This window comes from Malania oleifera, chromosome 11 (assembly GCF_029873635.1).
Source record: "Malania oleifera isolate guangnan ecotype guangnan chromosome 11, ASM2987363v1, whole genome shotgun sequence".
NCBI lineage: Eukaryota > Viridiplantae > Streptophyta > Magnoliopsida > Santalales > Ximeniaceae > Malania > Malania oleifera.
This window is the reverse complement of record NC_080427.1, coordinates 45,026,486-45,049,876: the sequence shown is the minus strand read 5'-3', so window position 1 is coordinate 45,049,876 and position 23,391 is coordinate 45,026,486. Positions and strand designations below refer to the sequence as shown.

At 37.6% G+C, this 23,391-nt stretch overlaps 1 protein-coding gene across 6 annotated transcripts in view; it reads right to left on the bottom strand.

Annotated features, from left to right (window-relative positions):
* Positions 1–23,391, bottom strand: part of LOC131167720 (histone-lysine N-methyltransferase, H3 lysine-9 specific SUVH4) — a 176,118-nt gene that overhangs the window by 37,869 nt on the left and 114,858 nt on the right. For all 6 annotated transcript variants that reach the window (XM_058126575.1, XM_058126578.1, XM_058126577.1 and 3 more), the window contains 2 exons: positions 14,113–14,211; positions 12,794–12,892 (listed from right to left, as the gene is read on the bottom strand). In XM_058126575.1, coding sequence (XP_057982558.1) covers positions 12,794–12,892; positions 14,113–14,211 — 198 coding nt within the window. The remainder of the gene's footprint in view (positions 1–12,793; positions 12,893–14,112; positions 14,212–23,391) is intronic.

Genomic DNA, 23,391 nt, shown 5'->3' with positions numbered 1-23,391 from the left:
GACTCATCATTTGCTGAAGTTGAATCATCATACCCTTCTTCAATAATCTCTCATAAGTCTCGTGCAATGAATAAAATTTTCATTTGATCAGCCCAGTACCCATAATTTTCTCCTTCGAAGATGGGTACTTGGTTTTGGGAATAATTGAACATAGTTCCAGCAGAGGAAGAGGTATTGGACGACATAGCTCTGATACCAAATTTTGTTGGAACAGAACAAATAGAAAAACAGAAAAAACAGAGAAGAAAAAATACTGAGAAATGCCTATTTAATTTACTGACTTGATGAAGAAATTACATTTATAAAAAGCTACGGTGCTGCAGCACTTTTGCTCACTACTTAAAATGACTGGGATAAGGCCACTATTTATAGGGTAAAGTACATGGGGAATAGATGGGAAATTTTAATATTCCAAGGACTTAACAACTCATTAAATAAACCTAGAAACAAGGCAAAGACTATGACAAGTTCCTAGACTAAATAACTCACTCCTGTGCTATTAATGGTTGACAACTGTATTCCACTTTGAAAAAAATGAACAGAATTTTGAATAAGAATCACACTGGTTTATTCCCGTGCCTTGCTACTTATAGCGATGCTGATTGGGCTGGTTGTGCGGATACACGTCGCTCCGTCACTGGTTGGTGTGTGTTCTTAGGTGATGCATTGATCTCTTGGAAGAGTAAGAAACAAGATAGAGTTTCTAAGTCATCGATGGAATCTAAATACCGGGCGATGTCTCTTGCTTGTTCTAAAATTATTTGACATCAAGGTTTGCTTGCTGAGCCAGATTTTTCTGAGACCAATCCTACACCTCTACATGCCAATAATACGAGTGCTATCCAGATCACGGCCAATCTTGTCTATCATGAGCGCACGAAGCATATTGAAGTTGATTGTGACTCTATCCGTGAAGCGTTTGAAGCTCGTGTTATCACTCTTCCACATATTTCCACTGAATTACAAATTGTTGATATCTTCACCAAGGCTCTCACCCGTCATCGACATTGCTTCCTAAGTAGCAAATTGATGCTTGTTGATGAACCCGCATCAATTTGGAGGGGGCTGTCAACGGAACAGCAAACAGCAAAAGATTTCTTCCCTTATTTCAGCCCAACACTATTTCCTTATTTCTCCATTCATTATTTTGTACAGTTAGCATATATTTAGTTTACATGTATAGGGCTTCACAGATTATCGTTTACATGTATAGGGCTAGAATCATGCTAGAACTTATTTACTTTCCATGTATAGCATTCTTGTAAAGTCTATATATAATATACAGAACTCAAGGCCAAATGATTTGGCCATTCACACAATACTTTGACAAATAGTACCCCAAACAGTTTTGTAAAGAAGCTAAATTAAAACCATCCACAGCCTAAGCCTTATTTTGTCCATCCCAAAGCCTATCCCCATCAATTTCTCCTCCTCAATAGGTCTCTCTAACCAAAGAATTGATCTCTAGAGATGGGATCTCACTTTAGACCATCAATCATTGGCCCACAATCCTCTTCTATTGAATAAAGATTATCGAAGAAACTAGAGAACTCAAAAGCTATTCTATCATGGCCATTAATAATTCTCCCTCAAACCCCCAATTGTGTAATTAAATTTATCCTCATCTTACCATTAGTTAGCCTATGGAAGAAAACAATATTACAACTCCTTCTCTAACCTATTTAAATTTGGTCTTTTGCCTCCAACTCCCCATTTTCTTAAAAATCACTTCTTCCAATTAATTTTTTAAATTCTAACATTTTGGCCTTCTCACTCTCTGAAAAATCCAACTCACTTAAAATGCTGGTTTTTCCAATTCTAACATCCCCAAAAACCTCTTTATTTCAAATTTTTTGATACTCCAATTGTTTCACTTCCTCATAAACCTAAACCCTATCTAGCCCCTCCCTTTGTCCTCTTTCCAGGAGCTCCTCACTAAGGGTTTAAAAGAAGCATGATCCCGCCACAAATTCTAAACCCTAAAAGGAGTGGGACCTCATGAAACCCTGCTAGATTTTAACATAATAGGGAAGTGAGCAGAAGTAGGTTTCAAGACAAATAGTTTGAGGTTAGAGAATTCATTCTACCAATCACTACAAAACAGAAATCTATACAATTCACTAGCTACCGCTCAAGCACCCCCCACAAACCAAGTAAAGAAGCGTTGTTCAAAGGAAGACCTCCCAGGCCACGCTCCCTAATAAGCGAATCTAATTGCAGCATACTAGCGTTACATCTGCCCCCACTTTTATTCTCCCCCACAACCCTAACCGCATTAAAATCCCCTCCCACTAACCATGTAGGAGAGCAAACTCAAAAAAGTAGTACAACTCCTCCTAGAGTGAGGAGAGAATAGAACTTTAGGTCTTATGTCACCTGCACAAAACCATTCTTCACTCTTGGAGTATACTGCCCTGCAATTGAGAAGAATGGGCAGAACACTCATTAGCTAAGGTGGTACTCATGTTTTAGACTTTCCGTTGATAAGATTCGAAAGTAAGTTTTTTAGTAGTCTATTCAATCATTATCATTTTTAATATAGGTTTTTAGTAGGTTGTTCAATTATTATCGTTTTTTAATGTCAATTAATTTTTTCCTTTTTAACTCGAGAAAAAAATATGCATGAAATAGTATGTTTTCTTAATTGTTGATAAACACCAAAATTTCATTTCTTTATTGTTTTTTCTTGACACTTTTCCCATAAACAACATATTGTTCATTTTTTAAATTAATATTTCTTGACTCATTCTGTTACTTGTCATTTGTTTAGGAAAAGTTTACACGTGAAATATGATTTTTATGTACTATTTTACTTGTTTGTATATATATATGTATGTTGTACAGAATTGATTTTGGAATTTTTTACCGAATCTTATGATTGGATTTGACTCTCAATTCTCGATTCCCACAATTGGAATTTCAATTCATGGTTTGAATTTTGAGTGAAAACTATGATTTGGAGTGTAAAACACGTGTCTGTCTACCTGGCTTTTACTCCTGAGTCCTTTAAACAAGAAAAACTGCAAGCCCTTTAACTCTTTGGATAGAGACTTCAATATACACACTTTTTTAATGCATCAAATGTGGGCCTCCTTTAACAGTGAACAATTGAAAATTAAAAGAAAACAATCCCAATTTAATTTGAAGCCACAAGCTAAGTTTCATGATGGGAAGTCAAATGGATATTTGTTGTAAACTTCTGCTTTTTTGACAATTTTTTCAAATCAAGAAATTTCCCCTAACATCCCAATCCCCATATCAATTTCCAAAATGGAAAAAGGAAAAAAATTACTGAGAAAGAAGGAGAAGGTACAAATTCTAGAGAATAAGATAAATGGCATCTTTGGGCCACAAGGCTCCCCAATTTGTGAAGGTAAGATGGTCGTCATAGTGTATGCAACCTCACCCTTACTTTTATGTAGGGAGGTTGTTTCCTTGGACTCGAACCCATGACCAAGGTCACAAAGGAGCAACCTTATTGCCGATCCAAGGCCCACCCTCAAATATAAAGTAACAACTACAACTAATGAAAGAGAAGTGTTAGCCTTAGAGGCTACATGACCTTAATGGTCTTGTTTTGATGATAACAACCCATTAGCGGTTTTAGGTGAACTTATCTTTGCATATCAAGCTATAATAAGTCAATCACAAATGCAAAGATTAAGTAAAATCTTAATAGGTTAGACATCATCAAAACAGGGGATATTGTTAGCCTTGGTGACTACATTGTTTAAAGTTGATGATATTAACCTATGTGTTGTTCCTAGTGTTTTCCATCTTTGCAGATCTTGTTTAGTACAAGTACAGGTGCCAAATATTGAAGGTATTGGTCAAGAGGCAAAGATCGGACCGAATTGATGTCAAAAATCAAGAAGGAAAGATTAAATGGACATTCACTCGAAAAGGACTCAAGCACATCCAAGGAAGCTTAATGTAGAAATTATTTGTAATGGGGAGTGTTTGAGGTAGTACATTTTGTAACTATTGTGGTTTTGTTTCATGCACGATTTCTGAGCAAGAGTTGAGCAAAATTGCATATGCATATTAGGACACATGAGTTTATAGGATTTCATTAAAAGTCACAAACTCAACTTTCTTAGTTTTCAAAGTTAAATCAAAGAGTTTGTCAAAAGAATCCTAAACTCAATATATGTTTTCATAAGGGACAAGTTTTCAACATCTTAGTTTTGCAATTTTTGCATACTTGGTTCCGATTGTGACAAAACAAGTTTATGTCCTAAAAGCTTCAAGAAAGTCAAGTATATTTTATAAACGACATACTATAGCATATAAGATATCAAAATGGGCTTTCCAATGTGTTTTTATAAATAAGATATCTTATATTCATGAGAAAACTCATTTGGACAAGTACAAATCTTCATTGGACTTAATATCCTTAATATACTTTTGTCTAAGAATGTTCTAAGTCTTAAAAAGGCTTTTTGGTATGAAAAAATAGAACAATCGTCGACTAATGAGGTGCACTCGTCGACTAATTAAATCAGTAGCCTTAATTGAGTTTGAGCCCAGGTCAATCGTCGAAAAATGGCATGGAATCGTTGACGAAGGGCAGTGACTCGTCGACGAATTTTTCTAGTGGCCAAAATGAGTTTTCAACCCAGGTGACTCGTCGATGAAAGGGCATGATTCGTCGACGACTGGGGTAGACTCATCGACGATTCGCATCGTCATCTCAACACCAACGGTTAAAAAACAGTAAGTTTCTTTTAGGATTTGCTCCCATCGGTCCAATAATGGCTAGCTCGTGATTTTGGCTATAAATACAAGTCCCTAGACTTGTTTAGTATTGTTTTTGATCATTTTAGTGAAATATATATTTTGAACACCAACCCTAAGCACTTTGCATATAGTTATTCATTGCAAGTGCTTAATTCTCTCTCGCTCTCTAAATTGTGTTTGATTCATTCCTTGAGAGAATAGTCTGAGGTTGATTGTATTTGATATCAACTCAAGTTAAAGGAGCATTTCTTTGTATACCCATCTTATTGTAAAAGGTTCTTTGTGAACCGTTTGGTGAAGGTTCTTTGTGAACCGTCTTGCAAGGAATCTTGGTGATCCTTGTGGCTCTTGGTGAGCGTGGTAGGGATTTGTTCCTGAGTTGTAAGGCTTCTCTGCCGGTCAAGGAGTTTCCTTAGTGGATTGTGGAATCCTCGAATTGGTCTCAAGGCGTGGACGTAGGCTTGGTGCCGAATCACATTAAAATATTGGTGTTAAACTTTCTCTCCCAATACTCTTTAATTTGTGTCTTGTGCATGATTTACATCTTCTATATTTTGATATAATTGCTTGAATCTTGCCAAGAGTTTTATTTTGTAGAGAAATTCAAAATACGCGAAAAGAGTTCATTCACCCCCCCTCTAACTCTATATGCTCTCGGACCGACAAGTGGAATCCAAGCATACCGCACTTTCAAGAAGCACTCCTATCCCTTAACGAAACAATAAGAAGAAACACCACAAAAAACCATAGAAACTAGAGCCCAAAGTGAAGGAAGAAAAGCACTTTATCGCATAACAAATAGAAAGTTGTGAGATCCATCCCACACTTGAAATTGAATAAAGGAGAAAAGGTCATTCTAACTTTTCCTAATGTATTTCCGCACCCCTGTGCAGTTTGGTCCTTTGCTGGCCCAAGAGATCCACCCATTGTGCTTAAGCCCATTCTTCATTGCAACAATTTTCTGCCAAAGATGATCCTTCTTAGTCATGAATCTCCAAAACTATTTTCCAAGAAGGGATTTATTGAAGAAGTGAAGGGACTTTAAACCCAACCCTTTTGAGTTGATTGGCTGTTTGACCAAGCCCCACTTGACTAGGTGGAATTTAAATTCTGCCCCAAAGTTCCCCAAAGGAATCTATTTTGAATCCCTTCCAATCATTTGGCAATAGAAATCGGGAGTGGGAGGGGTGAGGTTACATAAACCGGAAGGTTTGTCAAGGTGCTTTTAATAAGAGTGAGTCTCCCTCTTTTTGTCTAAAAATTCCTTTTCCATCCTACTAGCCTTTTCTCGAACTTCTCGATGATGGGGCTTAGACTCCTTTATCTTTAAATCTGGCTCCAAGCAGTAACCCAAGGTATCTAATAGGGAACGATCCTAATTTGCACCCCAAAAGGCCTGCAAAGAAAGATCCTCCTGAATCATGGCCGATTGGAATAATTTCGCCTTTTCCGGGATTAACTTTAAAACCTAAAACAACCTCAAATGCTACTAAAATGCAAATTAAATTTAGAATGTGTAGAGGGTCATCCTCACAGAAAATGAAGGAGTCATTTGCAAATAAAAGGTGACAGACCTCCAAAGATCTTCCATTTCTACAGACTCAAAGGCCTTTACGGAGTCCTCTATCAGTGGCTTTGTCAAACATGAGGTTCAACACTTCCATCACCACAATGAATAAGAAGAGAGACAAAGGATCCACATGTCTCAAACCTTTGGAGGAGCCCAAGATGTCAGAGGGGCACTCATTTATGAGCACTGTGAAGCTTGGAGTACTTATGCAATGGGCAATCCAACCACACTATTGTTCTCTACAACCCATCTTTCTAAGAAGATAAAGTAGAAAATTCCAACTAACATGATCAAAAGCTTTCTCCATAACTAGCTTAAACACCACATTGCTTCTCCTTTCTCTCTGATAGGTATCCACCACCTCATTAGCTATGACGGCTGCATCCATGATCTGTCTTTCTGCAACAAAAGCAGGTTGGTCATGCCCGATAACTTCTGGAATGGCTATTTTGATCCTTTCAACAAGGGCTTAACCAAGAATCAAATACATACTCACTACCAAGTTGATTGAACAAAAATCCTCGAAGTTAAAAGCCCCAGATTTCTTTGGAATCAAAGTTAAAAAAACATGGTATTAATGTGGCGCACAAATCTACTTGATCTAAAGAAGTCCTCAAAAGTGTTGATAAGGTATTGTTTGAGAGTGCCCTAATTAGACTATAAAAGGAATAAAGAGAAACCATCTAAGCCAAGCACTTTGTCAACCATTGCAACCATTGCCACCCCGCAATAAAGAGGCTAAGCGATTTAAAATTAAGTTCGTCCACAACAAACCTCTAGTTTTCGGTTTCGCATTAAAGGGCTTTGTAAAACTGACAAATGCCTCTTTTGGTTTCCCCTTCTTCAATCAAGGTGTTCTCTTCGATTTCAATGCACGAATTGGTGATCAGCCTGCAGTGAGCATAGGGTGGGGGCCTTCCTTGTTGGTCTTTTGCATTGTGAGAGGGGATCCTTTCCCATTATTTATGTAGAAACCCAACCCGAAAAATAAAAGAAAATAAATATAAAAGAGAGAAGTAAAGGAAAATAAAAAAAGGAAAGAATTTAGAAGACAGGGCCAAAAACCATCAACGGTTTCAGAGAGCATGAGAAAAACCGTCGCTGGTTTTGGGTCAACAAGGCGAGTCAACCACAAAACCGTCAATGGTTTTGTGGATACAGGGAAAACCATCGACGATTTTCTCCTGAGCTGCTCACCTATAAATAGAAGTGAGCTCATTTTTTTTAAGAAATTCCAAAAACTCCTCTTTTGAGCTCTGCTAGGGTTTAGGGTTTTCTTGGTCAAAAGACTCCTACGGGTTCCCTCGTGCTCCCGGATCACTCTCTCTCCTCCCGGCTCATAGGATCTCGTGTTTCTACCAGTTCTAAAAGCCAGGGTTTCAAATTTTTGGCCCATTTCGGTTTCTTTTTCAGAATCAGGTAAAGGGATTAAGTTAAGTCAGCTTTTTAACGAATTTGAACTGTTTGAAATGTTTTTGGTGTAAGTATATTTATGTTTTCAGTTGATGTTTTCAAAACTGACTGTTCAAAATAAACCTTTTTCAAACCTAGGATATATGTTAAGCTATTTTGCATAAAAATGAACGGTGGGAAGCTCGGTTTTATCGTTTAAACTGAATATACTATGTTTTTTTCCTTGGTTGCCTACGGGCTATGATTAAAGTATTGGAAATTGTGTGGTAGGTGAATGATATGTAGGTACTATTTTATAACTGAAATTGGGAATGTTTGTGAAATGCTGAAACTGTTTATGAAAACACAGGAATTTGATATGACGGATGCAAGGGCCGGGATTTGACATAGCGGCTGTGAGCCAAGTTTTATATGACGGCCGCAAGGGCCAGGATTATGTTTAACGGCTGTGAGCCAAGTTTTAGTACTTAAATTGCATGATATGCTCTAAGAACCCTGAGGACCAGTATATTATGAGCATGGTACCATAGCTAGAGATTCAGTATGTGGCCATGTGCGCTCACACTGTTCTAGATAGTAGTGTAGGGTGGTTTCAGCTGATTAGCCTCGGTAGAGGGTGTACCTTCTCTAGAAGCCCGGACTTTCAGGATGTGGTAGGGCAATCGGAATCCCGCAAGCAAGTTGCAGATGCCTGCGTAGTCGAAGTTAGATGCAGATGTATGTTTTGACTTAGTCTGGGTTGGTCACCCCCCAGTCTTAGTCTAGCCTTCGGCCCACACAACCCGTGCCATGGGGGAAGTAAATAACGTTAGTCACAAGGAATGTCTTTTATGCGTATCTGTAGATTTATGTAAATGATCTTACTTACTGAATTGTTTATACTATGGAAACGAGACGAGTATTTTCAACTGCATAAAGTTAGTACAATGTAAAGTAACTATTTTCGGTTAAATGAAGAATGAATGTTTTCTGTAAACATTAAATGCATGTTGACCACACACTGATATTAACTTAGTCTTCCTTACTGAGAAGTGTCTCACCCTAATATACAAATTATCTTTTCAAGACCATCTCGAGGTTGGGTTTAGCGTACTCTGGGGCAGGTTGATAGCCCAATAGATTTTTGTTAGTGTTAGTAAGAACTCTGCTGTATGTAAGCTGGGTTTGAAGCCCTGAGTATGTATTATGGTTGTATAGACTGAGATGGGTTTTATTTTGTATTAAGGGTTGTAATATGAATATTTGGAAACCTTCATGTATAAAGGAAACTTAGAACTCTAGTAATGTATGTTAAAGAATATTTCATTATTTTCGCTGCATTTATTATGATGATTATGGCATCAGGTACTCAGATGTCACTAAAGTAGCACCCCGGGCTCACGTGGTGGGTCAGGGCGTTACAATTTACCTTGGCCTCCCTCTTGGAGCCAACTTCAAAGACAAAGGAGTTTGGGACCCCATCATCAAGAAGTTTGAAAGGATATTGACAGGATGGAAAAGAAATTTCGTATCAAAAGGTGGCATAGTAACCCTTATCAGGAGGACTTTGACAATCCTTCAAGTATATTTCAAGTCCCTACTTCCCTTACCGGCCTTAGTTGCTAGGAGATAGGGGGAATACAGAGAAGATTTCATTGGGGAAGCTTAGTTAGGAATTTAAATATCACCTTGTTAGATGGGGAGTGGTTAAACAACCCATATGTTTGGGAGGGGTGGAAAGGTTCTTTATTTTATTTATTGATTTTTTTAAAAGGGGGGTGGTGGTGGGAGGGGGTTGTATCACCCTCAATTATAACTCTCTTGGCAAGATTTACCTAATGAATTCAAGTAGATGACAGACAAGTAATTTAGAAATTAATTTTATTTTTAAAATTTTGTTTGTAGTTTTCTATTTATCTTTATTTTTAAAAATATAGGTGATTTATTTACATATTTTTTATCTAAAATATAAAATTCTCATAATTCTTACGCCTCAACACCTTAAGACTAGGCTTTCCAGACCCCTGATATACTGTGAGAGCTTTGTGCACTAGGTGTTGCATTTAAGACAATTTATCTTTATTCATTTTTTGCTATTGGGAAGTGAATCCCTCTCTCTTGGAAGCATCCTAATATTTCTATAAAAAAAAAACAAATAAACCCCTTTTGGTTTATTTAAAAATTTTCAGGTTACAAATATTGCAAGTCAATTCAAGTTTCAAAAAGTGTTAGGGTCCCCACAAATGCTACTGGATGCGATTGCAAAGGAACTTGTATAGATCCCAAGACCTATGCTTGTGCTAAACTTAATGGCTCCGACTTTCCTTATGTACATCGTGATGGTGGTAGGTGAGAAACAGATGACGACCATAACCTCACAGAATTTGTTTTGAATACAATTTTTGTACTTGAATTTGTGACAAAATTTTTTAAGTAAGAATTGCTACATAGTTCAACACTTGTGTTGTACTAATTTAATGGATTTAATGAAGACATTGACATGGTCTCAGCATTTAACACAGATAGATGTTTTTAACATGGTACCCTATGCAAAAAAATGAAATACAGTGCGTTGGTGATTGTATTGTAGTAAAGGAACAAATGGATGCCATGAGTAACAGTCTTAGTATCCAACATTATTAGGGTCTATTTCTTTTGCTAAGGTTTATGGGACTGGACTTCAGTAAATAGTACTGGACTGGACTGGCTACTATAGTTATCCTGTCCCATGTTTGGATTGCCATTGATAAAGGACATTCTCATCATTCAATACACCCAAAATATATTTAATGAAAATAACAACATAACAAAAGAAAAGCAAAGGGCAGTCCAATCCTGTTTGCCTTTTTATTGCCAGGTAAATGAGCTGCGGTCCTTCCTCTTGGCTAGTCCTATCCCTATGTGTGACTTTGCGTTGTACCAAACATAGGCTAAGGATGTTTGACTGAGCCTAGCCAAGCCGCATAAACAAAGGACCCAAAAAACCCCTAACACATGAAAAATAAAGGTCAGAATAAGACCTGTGGAAATTATTTGATATGTTAGAGCTGGCAATAATTTTTATTTTAGGTGATCTGATTAAAGTGGTTCAAAGCTGCCCTTGTTTCTGATTTGTTATATTATGAAAGATAAACATCTGGTTTTAAATTTTTATTTCAACTAAAATTTTGAGGCTTCAGAAGTATAGAAATTTCTATGGAAATTTAGATTTTAAAAAATGACGGAAATTAACAGTAAACCTTTTAATGAAACTTTAGAAACCATAACTAACATAAAACTGCAGGATTTACAACTAAAATATAATAAAATGCATCATTGACAAGTATGTGGTGTATAAGGTGCAACTATAATAGATAACCATATTAAACTCAATCATATGAAAAATACGACTAGTTTAAAACCCCAACATTTCTTTCTTTTTTATTGATTTCATTTTGCAAAATTACCTTCCATTCCTTGTCCATGTTAGTTTTGTGCTAAAAAAGATAAGAAAACAGAACCTTATGTCCTCTAGGAGTATATTGTTTAGCCATTAAAAGAAGGGGCAGAACACTTGCAAGCTAAGGCACTATTCATGTTTCATTGTGTCGTTAGTATTCAAAAGTTTGCTTTTGTAGTAGTTTGTTCACTTATTATCATTGTTTTAAGGTTAGTTTTTCTTTTTTCATATTTAGTGCGAGAAAGAATATGCATGAAATATTATTTTTATTAATTGTTGATAAACATCAAAAGTTCAATTATTTATTATTTTTTTCTTGATTCCTTCCCTTGAACAGCATAAAGTTCATTTTTTTATTAATATTTATTGACTCATTCTCTGAGTTTTCATTTACTTAGGCAAAGCATACACATGAAACATGATTTTTTTATTGTCGAAATTTGAATGTATTTTACCATTTTACTTCTTGTTTGTATATCAATATATGCACGTTATTTAGAATTGATTTGGGAAAATTGTACAAATCTTAAAATTCGATTAATCTTGATTCTTGATTCCTTCTTTTCCTATCTGACTAACGCTGATGTGTCTTTTCCTCTTTACCGGTGCACTTAGGAGGCTAAAGTCCTTTCTAAGATAAAGGCATTTGTTTGGCTTGTAGCAGTTAATAGAGTCAACATCAATGATTGCAGAATAGGAGGTCTTAAAAGCTTCATCTCCACATGCGTTCCTTGTGTGCGAGTAGCTCAGAGAATGGTCCCCATATGTTTCCACACTGTTCATTTGCATGGGGCTTGGGGAAAAGATGATTTGAAGTTCTTGATGAAGCGTGGGTGAGTCATAAGTAAGTGGACGAGCTCTTAAGTACTTCTTTTGTTCGTTTTGGGAAGGGTAAGGAAGTTAGGAAGTAATGGAGGTGTGCTCTGTGTGTTTTGTGGGGAATTTGGTAGCAAAGGAAAGCTAGAATATTTTCTAGAAATACATTGTCTTCAGAATAACTTTTAGGCAGGGTACGGTGGTTGGCATCTCTCCAGATTCATACTGGAGGTTGTTACAATGGCTGTTGTTTTAACAATGCTAACTACAATTGGGTATCATAATAAGCTGATTGTGTTTGTTCTTTCTTCCTCTCTTTATAGTTGAAAACTCCTTGTGTACCTTTTATGTAATGTTCTCTCCATGTTGTCTCTAATAAAGTTTCTTCGTCAATGAAAAAAAAAAAAAAAAACAAATAAACAAACAAACAAAATCTGATGGACAACACGTATGGCCTTCAGAAGAATATAAAATTGTGTCAACCAACTGTGTTTGATCAGGAACACCATGGTTTGTGTAAATCCCATGCAAGTCATAAGAGGCCAGATTAACAAATAGTGCAGATACTAGAAAAAGGTCGAATTTCGTTCTCCCCCCACTATCTGTCCCTCACAACTCACCAAACCAAGGTTCACCCTGGTTACAGAATTCAGTATCTAGCTTTAATTAACCATTATAGTTGCGTTTAAACAGAACATAACTGGGTATATGGGAATCAAACGAAGCACAGTAATAACGGGCTTCAAGCTACCAGCTCTCTGCAAAATGTTGTGCTACAGAAACCAAAGATGACCAAAAAAACAAGCTCTAATAGACTTTCAGGAAACATACTGGACCTGGTTAGTAGTCAAAATAGGCTGCCCTTCAAGCCGCCTAAGACGATACTTAAAAACAGTGAATCCAGAGACACCTTTCTCAGCCCAATGTTGAACAACCTGCCAAATAGAATGAAAAATTCATAGAAAATAATTAAGATATGTTATATGTTAGCACAAGCGTGAGCCCAAAATAACTTGAATAATGTATCAATACTCACTAAGGAAAATTTATGCAACAAATGAAGTTCATTTTTCTACAACTATCATACAAATTGTCTTTAAAACGAATATATTTATTAATAAAGAAAGAAATTACAAAGATAAGATGTCCACAGAAGAAAAACAAAGTGAAGCAAGAAAATAATCCTACCCCAGACCAAATTTCAACTGCATTGTAGTAATAATATTGATACCAGTGCTTCAAATTAGTCTGACTGAATACAAAAAGAAAATGAAAGTGCTTCGAATTAATCGAAATGATACAAAATAAGATTCTATGGTGTATATTGCTTGTAGATGATACTGTTTTGATCGATGAAACTAGAGCTAGCGTAGTATCTAAGATAGAATTATGGGGAGAAAATTAGAATCTAAAGGATTTAACATAAGTAGAAATAAGACAGAATATATGAATGCAATTTTAGTCATGGTAGGAGAAATTAGAAATATTGGAGAGAAGATAAACCTTAGATTTGTATGGAAGCTAAAGGAGAAATTGAATATATACTACACAGAGTTAAAGAAAATTCAAAAATTGCAAAAGTGCGCATGTCATGTGATTGTAGAATACCCTTAAAATTAAAAGGAATGCTCCATACAATGGCTATAAAATCAACAATGCTATGTGGATGAGAATGTTAGGGACCTAACTAATAAAAAACAAATCCAAAAAGTAATATTGGTCACAATGAGAATGCAAACATGGGCGAGTGGTAAAACGTTAAGAGATAAATTAAAGAATGAACACATTTGTTGCAAGTTAGGCATAGCACCTACAGAAGATATGATGAGGGGCGAGTGAGCTAGATGGTTGAGACACATGCAACATAAATAGTGCGCCATCGAGGAGGAATGAGCTAATTGCTGACAGCAGCAATAGAAGGTGCAAGGTTAGACTTAAAATAACTTGGACTCAAATGGTGAATAAGGATTTAACTGTCCTCAAATTGTCAAAAATATTGCCCAAAATCATGTAAATTGGCAGAAGGTGATTCATGTAGCCGATCTCACCTATTGGGACTTGAGGCTTGCTTTGTTGTTGTTTGTTTGTCGTCGTGTGACCATGGATTTCTTATTCTTCAGTATAAAATATGAAAAGAATGCATAAAAACATCTACCTTATACAAGCCATCATATGTATAAACTTTGCCAACATAGCTGCTTGCAGAGCCATGGCCACGAACTACTCTGACAGGTACACATTGATCCATAGAATGCTGCAGTTAGAAGGCAAATTAGTCATGCATACTGCATCAGAAGCAAAACCATCCACATCTGCATTAATGTAACTACAAAACACATACAAATCCCCAACCCCTCACTCCGAATAAAAATAATAAAAATACAATAAAGAAACTCAAGCAGGCCTTAAAGCCATATCCCATTGCTGGAAAACTCATTCACAGCCAAGGAGACACTAAGTGCAAAAGAAACTCAAGCAGGCCTTGAAGCCAGATCCAATCGCTGGAAAACTCATTCACAGCCAAGGAAACACCAAGTCCAGAGTTGCATGACTCCAAATTCAATGCTTGTAGGATGCTTCCAAGATCATTTGGGGTTCTACAGCACCCAATACAACCACAATGCAATTTCTCATTTTTGTTGATGAAATTAAATGCATGCTTAGAACTTTCCAAAATAAAGTCCTAAAAAAGGAACATATTTGTAGGCAGTACAGTGACAAAGAATATATTGCCAACAATTGTTGTTAGGTTACAAAGAATATAAGGCAAACAACTATTGCTAGGTTAACAATTTACCCAAAAGCTAAAGCTATTAGGTTGTGGGCCAACAAGTTACATTGAGCTTTAACACTCCCCTACAAATGCATCCTGATTTCACAAGGAGAAGTGAATAAAATAATTGATTGCACAAGGAGTAAAGAAATAATAAATAACAAACATTGTTGGGTTTGATCACACTTAGTTATTGAAAGTTCTACCAGTTACACTCCTGCATGTTTTAAGGCAGGATGGGAGTTAGGAAGACACTCCCCAGGATTTAAAAATCCAAGGAATTGATGCCTTGATGAATTACCCATCAAAAGGATTTCCCTCCTTTAAACTAGCTCCCAAAATTACTTCGCATTTGAATCCCTGTCCTCTCTCCACAAACTTCTTTCCCCTATCTCACATGCATTGATGATTGGAGATCATTTCAGTAGCAGAGAGGAAATCATACATTCCCGTTTGTGATGCAGGGAAGGTAGATCTCCTTAGAATTACTGAATATGAGAAGAACCAAAGGACCTCTATATTTCTAGAGACTGACTCACCTGGTTTCTTAACTCTTCAAAATATTTCTTGGGCTCCAACTAAGTTCCCCACTGGATGGGAGGAACATGAAAGGGGACAGACCTTAATGCTAAGGTAAAAAATAATGCTTCAGGCAGATTTGAAGCTCTCACGCAAGTAAATACAAGTGGCTGGAGAACTATTGCTTTCCTGGAGGGGTACAGCTAAAAAAAAATGGCATAAGATCTCAGTTGCAGCCAAAGAGCACAGGAGAATAATCTTACCAGATGACATTTGGAAATCCACCAGAAGTCAGTCCCAGGCTCAATTGCAGGTGAAATCACCATGTGCTCCACCTATGTCAACCCTCCAAAATGATCCGAAGCCCATTCTAGTCAGTGCATAGGCAACTCGCCTCATTGTGGCCACACCATCACTATCAGAGCAATCACTGAAAGAACAGAACTGCTCTGAAGAAAGGGGATCCAAACAGATCACTGCAGAAGGCAAGTGGTACCATTCCCGCCACACACGTTGTGGAGTAGGTGTCAAGCAACGTGCCACGGTCCCACATCAGATGTGTAGCAAAGAGATTGTTGACTTATAAGGATGATTTAGGCTTCAACTATGTGAGGTGCCTTTTATAGGACAAAACTGCGAGGCCAGTAGGCCAAAGCAGACAATACCTCACTGGATATGGGCCAAGACTATTACATTTGGTATCAAGCAATCCTAGAGGTACTATCATATGTGTGGATCCTACACATAGGTGTAGGTTTGACATAGAGGTGTGGGCAACTCTAATGAGGGCATTAGAGATTGGAAAGGAGAGCCTATCACAATTCCACGTCGGATGTATACTAGGGAACGGCGCTTTATAAGGACAGTTAAGGCTTTAAATATGTGAGGCACCTTTCATAGGACAAAACCCCGAGGCCAGTGACCCAAAGCAGACAATACCTCATTGGAGTTGGGCAGAGACTGAGACACAGCAGCAGACACCTAGCATTCACCTCTAATGACGTGAATTTTAAAAATTTGTTTCGTCCATTGACTGCAGGCCCAAGCTTCCAAAGCAGGTGCTTGGATGGGCCTTGATTTGAGCTCAGCAACTTTGGGCAAAAATGAGGTCAGTTTATTGCAGGCCCTTCACTTCTAATGACTTGGATTTTGAAAATTTGTTGGGTCCGTTTATTGCAGGCCCAAACTTCAAAAGGAGATCCTGTGATAAAGCCCTGACTTGAGCTCAGCAACTCCGAGCAAAAGTGAGGGATTTTTTAGCCCATTCGCTTCTAAAGGAGGTCCAACCCCTCTGGCCCCTTCTCTAACTAACCTAGCTGGGCCTCCCTTATACCCCTGTTTGTACAGCCCTTTTACATGCAAAGATGGACCAACCGGAATCATTCATGCCTCTAACAACGAGGCCTGCAACCTCCTCCTCCTACTCCCCCGCCCCCCAACCCCCCCACAAAAAAAAAAGGAACAGCCATTATTGGAGCCAGAGATTCCTTGCTGGCTACTGTAAGCCACTGAAGTCTCTCAATGGAAATGATGGCTTGGCACTTAAGCCAGTCTTCAACAAGCTCTCGGACGACAACCAGGAAGTTCCTCTCCCTCCATGAATTGAGGAGCTCAAGGGAGAAGAAATCCATGGCATTTGTTACAAGAAGCAGGTCTCCAACTCAGTTCTCCACAATGTTAGATGGTTAGTAAGAGCTTCTGAGTGTCATTCGAGGGCTTTTAAGGATAAAGCTATGAGGTTTATTGAAAAGATGGGGGTAAAAAAAGAACATGTAAAGGGAACACACATAATAATAATATAAAAAGTTCCCAAGGCAGTAGCAAAAACAAAGCTACAAATAGAGAACTCAAGAGACTGGAAATTTTTGTTGACTATGACAAGAATGGAGGAGTTTCAGACTCAAAGGAGAATGCTAACAGCCAGGGATACCTTCTGAAATTATGACACTATGAAACTGAGCTCTTGGGATTTTCTTCTCCAACATTCTTAACAGAATGGCGTTTGAGGATTTAAGGTACCAATGGATCCATCAATGTATCACTGCACATCATTTTCTGTTCTTGTAAAACTGCTCCTTAAGTTTCACTCCTCTAGAGGATTGAAACAAGGTGATCCCCTCTCCCTTTCTGTTTATCATGGTAACGGAAGTCCTGAGCCTTCTGCCACAACAAGCCCTTAAAGGAAGTCTTCTTGAAAGACTTAATGCTGGAGAAAGGGTAGGGATCTCATCTCCGATTTGATGATGACACTACGGTCTTATGTGAAGCATAGTAGTTAAAAGCACACTTGAGGCACGCCTAGGCGCAGTGAAGTGAAGAGGCTTGCGCCTCAAACCAGATGAGGTGAGGTGAGGCGACCTGCAAGAGGTGACGCTAGGCGGGACGAAGTGCACTGGGGCGACAGGCGCAGTGAGTCGCGCCTTGTGAATTTTTAGTCATTTAAAGGAGAGAAATAGCCACAGCCAGACCCGTAGCCATTCGACTCAAACGAATATAGCCCTAGCCCCTTTCCGCCCTTCGTGAGTACGTCTTCCACATTTGAACCAGCAGGAGCCTTCGAACCAGCAGCATGAGCTCGTCTGCGAGCCTTCGAACCAGCTAGAAGCCTTCACGACTTCGTCTTCGAGCTTCGAACCAGGATCGTAAGTTCGTCTTCGGCATTTTGAAGAAGCACGACCCTTCACGACTTCGTTTCAAACCAGCAGGAGCCCTCGTGAGTTATTCTGCCTGCCTTCGAACCTTTGTAAGTCTTCTTCTTCTTCTTCTTCTTGCACCCTGCTTCTTCTGCTGCTTGCATCCTGCTGCCTGCTGCTTCTCTTCTTCTTCTTCTTCTTTATATGTAAGCTTATAAATTAAATATTTTCTTTAATTAATGTAAGCTTATAAATTATAACTAATACATAATATTTATTTTTTTTACTGAAATTTAGCTACTGTTTTTTAATTTGTAATATTAAGTTTAATTAACGTAAGTTTATAAATTATAACTAATACATAATATTTATTCTTTTTATTGAAATTTAGCTACTCTTTTTCTTCTTCTTCATTTTATGTAATTACTAATTAAATATTTAGTTTAATTAATGCAAGTTTATAAATTATAACTAATACATAATATTTATTAGCTACTGTTTTTTAATTTGTAATATTTAGTTTAATTAATGTAAGTTTATAAATTATAACTAATACATAATATTTATTCTTTTTATTGAAATTTAGCTACTATTTTTTGATTTGTACTCTTTTCTTTTGATGTTGAACTATGTTGAATTGTTGATGCTTTTGGGCTTTATACTAGCAATTTTATTAAATTTTCAATTTTGTAATTGAATGTTTTGGAATTTTAAATTATAATATTACCAGATATTCATATGTTCATATATCAATTACCCCAAATAGACATTTTACACCATTTTAATAATTGTGCGCCTCACCTTCATGAGGCGCGCACCTTCGCCTCACGCCTTGGCTTCAAAGACCCTTAGCACCTCGGCTTGCCTCGTGCCTCTAACTACTATGATGTGAAGTGGAAACCAAACAAATTCTCAATTTACTATGCCTTTTCCTTTTTTTTTTTAAGCAACCTGAGGATTGAAGCTTGGAAGTCAACCTGGGAAGAAGTGAACTTATTCTCAAAGGGATGACATCGGTGGTGCTTTACTTGTTCACATATTCGGCTGCAAGTTGGGAGGCCTTTCCTTCAATTTATATAGATTCCGGAAGCCGAATTTAAAGAAAAAGGAGTCTGATATCCCATAATTAAGAGTTTCAAGAAAAAATTTGTTGGATGGAAGAGGAATTACCTCTTAAAAGGAGGAAGACTTACCCTCACCAAAAGTACCCTCTCAAATGGCTATGGAGGTTCATGAATGAAAAAGATCTATTTTGGAGAAAGATATTTGCTTCAAATTATGGCCTTGACCCCCAACAACGGATTTAAAGAAGTTAAAGAAACCCTATGGTGTGGGAGCTTCGATATGGATCTGGAAAGGCTAGAAAGACCATTTCACTTTTTTCGACTCTGAAATGGGGAAAATATTTATTTTTGGCATGACACATGGTGTAGCCTAACTCCTACTAGCACAAGATTTTCAATATTTTCAGCTTAGCCTGACAAAGATGCTCTCATTAGCACTCACCTACAAATTGCCGACAACTGTATAATATGCAACATTCCCTTCATGTGGGATGCACACAATTAGGACAAGGAGATCGATATTTTTGATTGGGGAAGAAGATATAAATAAATAGTGAGAATATACAACACAGTAGGATAATAAATCTTCCCAAAAAAAGAGAAAAAAACAGGAAAAAAAATAAAGTAGAAAAAACAGAACAATTAATACAAAACAGCAGTCCAGTCACGCTAAACCTCTTCAAGAGAAAATCCCTTGAAACAACCAGCAGCAACAGCCCATAAGAATAGAAATACTAAATCTTATCCAAACCAAAACCCAAATCTTCTTCCCCTTAAAAATGCAATTGTTACTTTTCATCCAAACACCCCACAAGAAGGCAAACAAACCACATCTCCATCAAGAATTCTTATCATTGCTCTGTCAGAACCCTAAAAAATAAATAGCCAGCATATCCTCAAAATAACTTGTTCGAAATCCTCCAAGTGAAAGAACAATGCAAAAACAAATGAGAGGAAGATTCAGAACTATCGAAGGAAAGAACACATGTCTGGAAATAATGCCTTATAAATCCTCCTATTTGCAACAGACTATTAGTGTTAACTCTATTAAGAAAACCCAACCAAACAAAAGTCTTAATTTTAGAGGGAACTTTGGCATTCCAAATCATATGAAAGAAAGAAAAGGACACATTCCCACCAGTCAAGAACTCAAAGAAAGAATTGCAAGAAATTTTTTCTAAAGACTCCAGCTTCCTCACATCTTCCTCATTGAAAGGCTAGCAACCTTCCAAAAAACTCAACAAAGACACTAGCTCCACTTCTCTTTCATTCAAAGATATACAGAAATGAAAAAACCTACGAAAAATTCTCCCCTTTAGAAAGCCAAATGAAAGGAATACGCCATTATGTAATGAAGAAAGGCAATATAAATGAGGAAATGACATGAAAAGAGCCAAATCCTCCATCCAAGGGTCTTATCTTGTTGCTGACCTCAAATTTGGTATTAGGAAAAAAATGTGGATAAAGTCGAGATGTAAATCACCAAGGACTCTTGAAAGAAGATCTAAAACCTACATTAGTACCATTTCCTTGAATGCCAAATTTACTTTTCATGATTGAGAACAATGTTTCACTCTCTCTCTGTCTCTCCCTCTCTCTCTATCCCCCTCTTGCGAAATGTTCTTCCTTCCCTCTCGTGCGTCTAGTACTATGGATTCTCTTGCAGTAGGCTATGCTGAAATGATTGATTCAGATCGATGGAGATTCCTCTGCTCTTAGACAAGGTTGGGGAGATCTCATCTTTGCTTGTTGTCGAGAATAACATCTACTAAAACAGGTGGGTTAGGCTTCTAAAGAGGTTGTGGTCTGGTTTGCTTATGGGTTGTCTGTTTTCGGTCAGATGCAAAGGGGATTTCAAACTGTTCGAATGGGTATCCCAAAGTATTGGATGTTGATTTGGTGGACAAAGTTGGGACAGTATTTGGAGTTATGGCTGGGGTGGACAGGTAAGAAATTTTCAGTGTTTATTCCTGGTGGCGTAAAATACGATGGGTGGTGAAGCTCTACGAGTAGTTTGTGCCAAATAGCGAAGGATTTCCATCAGTATTCAGGAGCTGTAGGTGCAGACAGCTCTTCATGTGACAGATTGTGGAGCCAGGTGGTGCTGGAAGCCAAAAAAAAAATAAGGAGAGGGTCGCGGTAACCAAGTTCATTCTGAAAATCAGGGCATGTTGATCAGGAAAGAAGAGCTGTTTCGTCGGTGTGGAGGTGCTGCATCTGGACAAACCTGGAGCCATCGCAAAACGGTCGGAATTGATTGACCAGAATGTGAAGGAAAAAAGGGTTCCAGATGAAGTAGCGAATCTCACAGAAGTGGCTAGGCTTCTGTTCATGGAGGAGGCTGCGAAGAGAATTTGGCCAGGCCATATGCTCCTCATTTTGGACCTGGCCGAAGTAATTGAGAAAGGAGGTATTTCTTTTTTTGACTAAATTGGGCTAATTACTTGAACAGGTTCACTGCTTAGGAAAGTTTGATGTGGCTTCACTTTGGATCCAAAGGGTGGCCCTCCTCACATGTGCTTCCCACAAAAGAATAATGGTGGTAATCAGGCCCATGCTTGGGCGAAATGGTGGCTTGAGTGCTTCCTTGTTGGCTCCAGACAACAGTCTGACCCGACAAGATCTCATGGACAAACTGGATTTAAAGTTTTGTGATCCTGGGGGAATGAAATGCGTCTTGATGGGTGTAAAAACAGAGCTAAAAAGGGTCAAAGGAAGTTAACTAATTTGAGGAGTTGTGAACTATGAAGGAAAAGGATTGAAGAGGGGTGTCCTTGTTTAATTGTTAATTTTTCTGTTTTCTTTTCCCTGTTTTCGTTTTCCATTTTATTTTATTTTTTATTTTATTTTTGGGATGGACTTCTTGTCCTTTTTCATTGTAATTTCTCTCTCTATCTAATATACTTTCTTTTATTATTAAAAAAAAAACTAGCTCCCCCTCCACAGCCCTATCCACCATCCTGCACAACACATTGGTCTGGCCCACAATTCTGCTCCTAGATGTCAAAAGATGAGTCTAGGAAGGAGGACTCTATACCCTCTGCTAATGGAATTTGTATCCAGTGTCCAGTTCTTCGAGATATGAGCCAAACTGACCAAGATTTGAGATATGAGCCAAACTGACCAAGATTTGGAGCAAGTTCACAACGCTAGCAAATTAGACTCAAAACAAGATTGTGGTGTTAAAATTGTGTCAAATTTCAAAGAGGTATTAGTAGGTGGCTTGGAAAAGAGTTAAAAAAGGAACAAGCTGGGTTGGGGGCGAAATCTGATGATTGTCATCTTAATGCTGATAGATTTGAGGGTAACTAGGTTTATGCTTGTCAGAAAGCGGCTTGTTTGGGTGCTGAAATAAGAAGGCATTTGAAGTTGAATGAGAATTCTAGTGAGTCAGTGACAAAGTTACGAAGGAGAGATTCTAAAGGAGAGTTTAGTACTGTGGAAGACCCTCATGCTAAGAAGGTTGGATGTAGTGATGAGGCTAGTAACGGAAAGGTGGTAAAGTGTTAAAATATCAACCCTGAATATCTTTGTAAATAAAATACAAATTAGGAAAGTGAGTAATTATGGGAGATTTGATATTATTCAATAGGAAATTGTTTCCTTGTTTAGAATAGGTAATTGTATTATATATTGGATTGTATGTAAGAACAAAATAATGAAGAAATATTTTTTCCAATCGTTTCTTCTTTCATAAAGAAATGGGGGGATTTTTTCAGATTCAAAATGTGATTATATTAGTGACAGTGAGGGGGAGGGGGGGTTTGTTGGATGAGATTGGAGAACAATATGGGTACATTTCTAATTCCTCTGATGAAATATGGGATTTCTCGTACGCCCATCCACCCCCATTGGAAGGTTTGGAGGGAGTTTCTATTTTTCATAATGATGGGCTGGTGAATAAGTTACAGTGCAGGAACAGAATACTTCCTACACTTGTGGAGGAGATTCCTAAGGAGTTAGAAGCTAAAAATCTATTGGATATAATGGATTTAAAGTTGAGTTGAGTGATATTGGAGGAAATGAAGTGCATATGTATCGTGAAAAAAGTTGAAAGATGAAGTGCAAAGGGAATTAGTGAATTTGAAGAGCTTGTTAAACTATGAAGGACAGGGTCTGAAAAGGGGATTCCTTGGTTAATATTGTTTAGTTTTATTTTGTGAACTTCTATTTTTTCATTTTACTTCTTTTTGCTTTTTCCTTATGGTGTGTATTTTTTTTTAAATTTAGTGGACTCCTTGGCCCTGCACGTTGTACCTTCTCGTGTCATATAAAAAAAAAATTACTTTATGCTAAAGAGAGTTCCCCTCCAAAAGAAACCTACATAATCATGTACTAGTTAAGGCAATGTTATTAGACATTAAATTCACAAGAACCAAACGCCCTTCTTTTTCAGACTTGCCTGCTACCATAGGGAGCCCAAAAGCCCATGGACCTAGGATTAC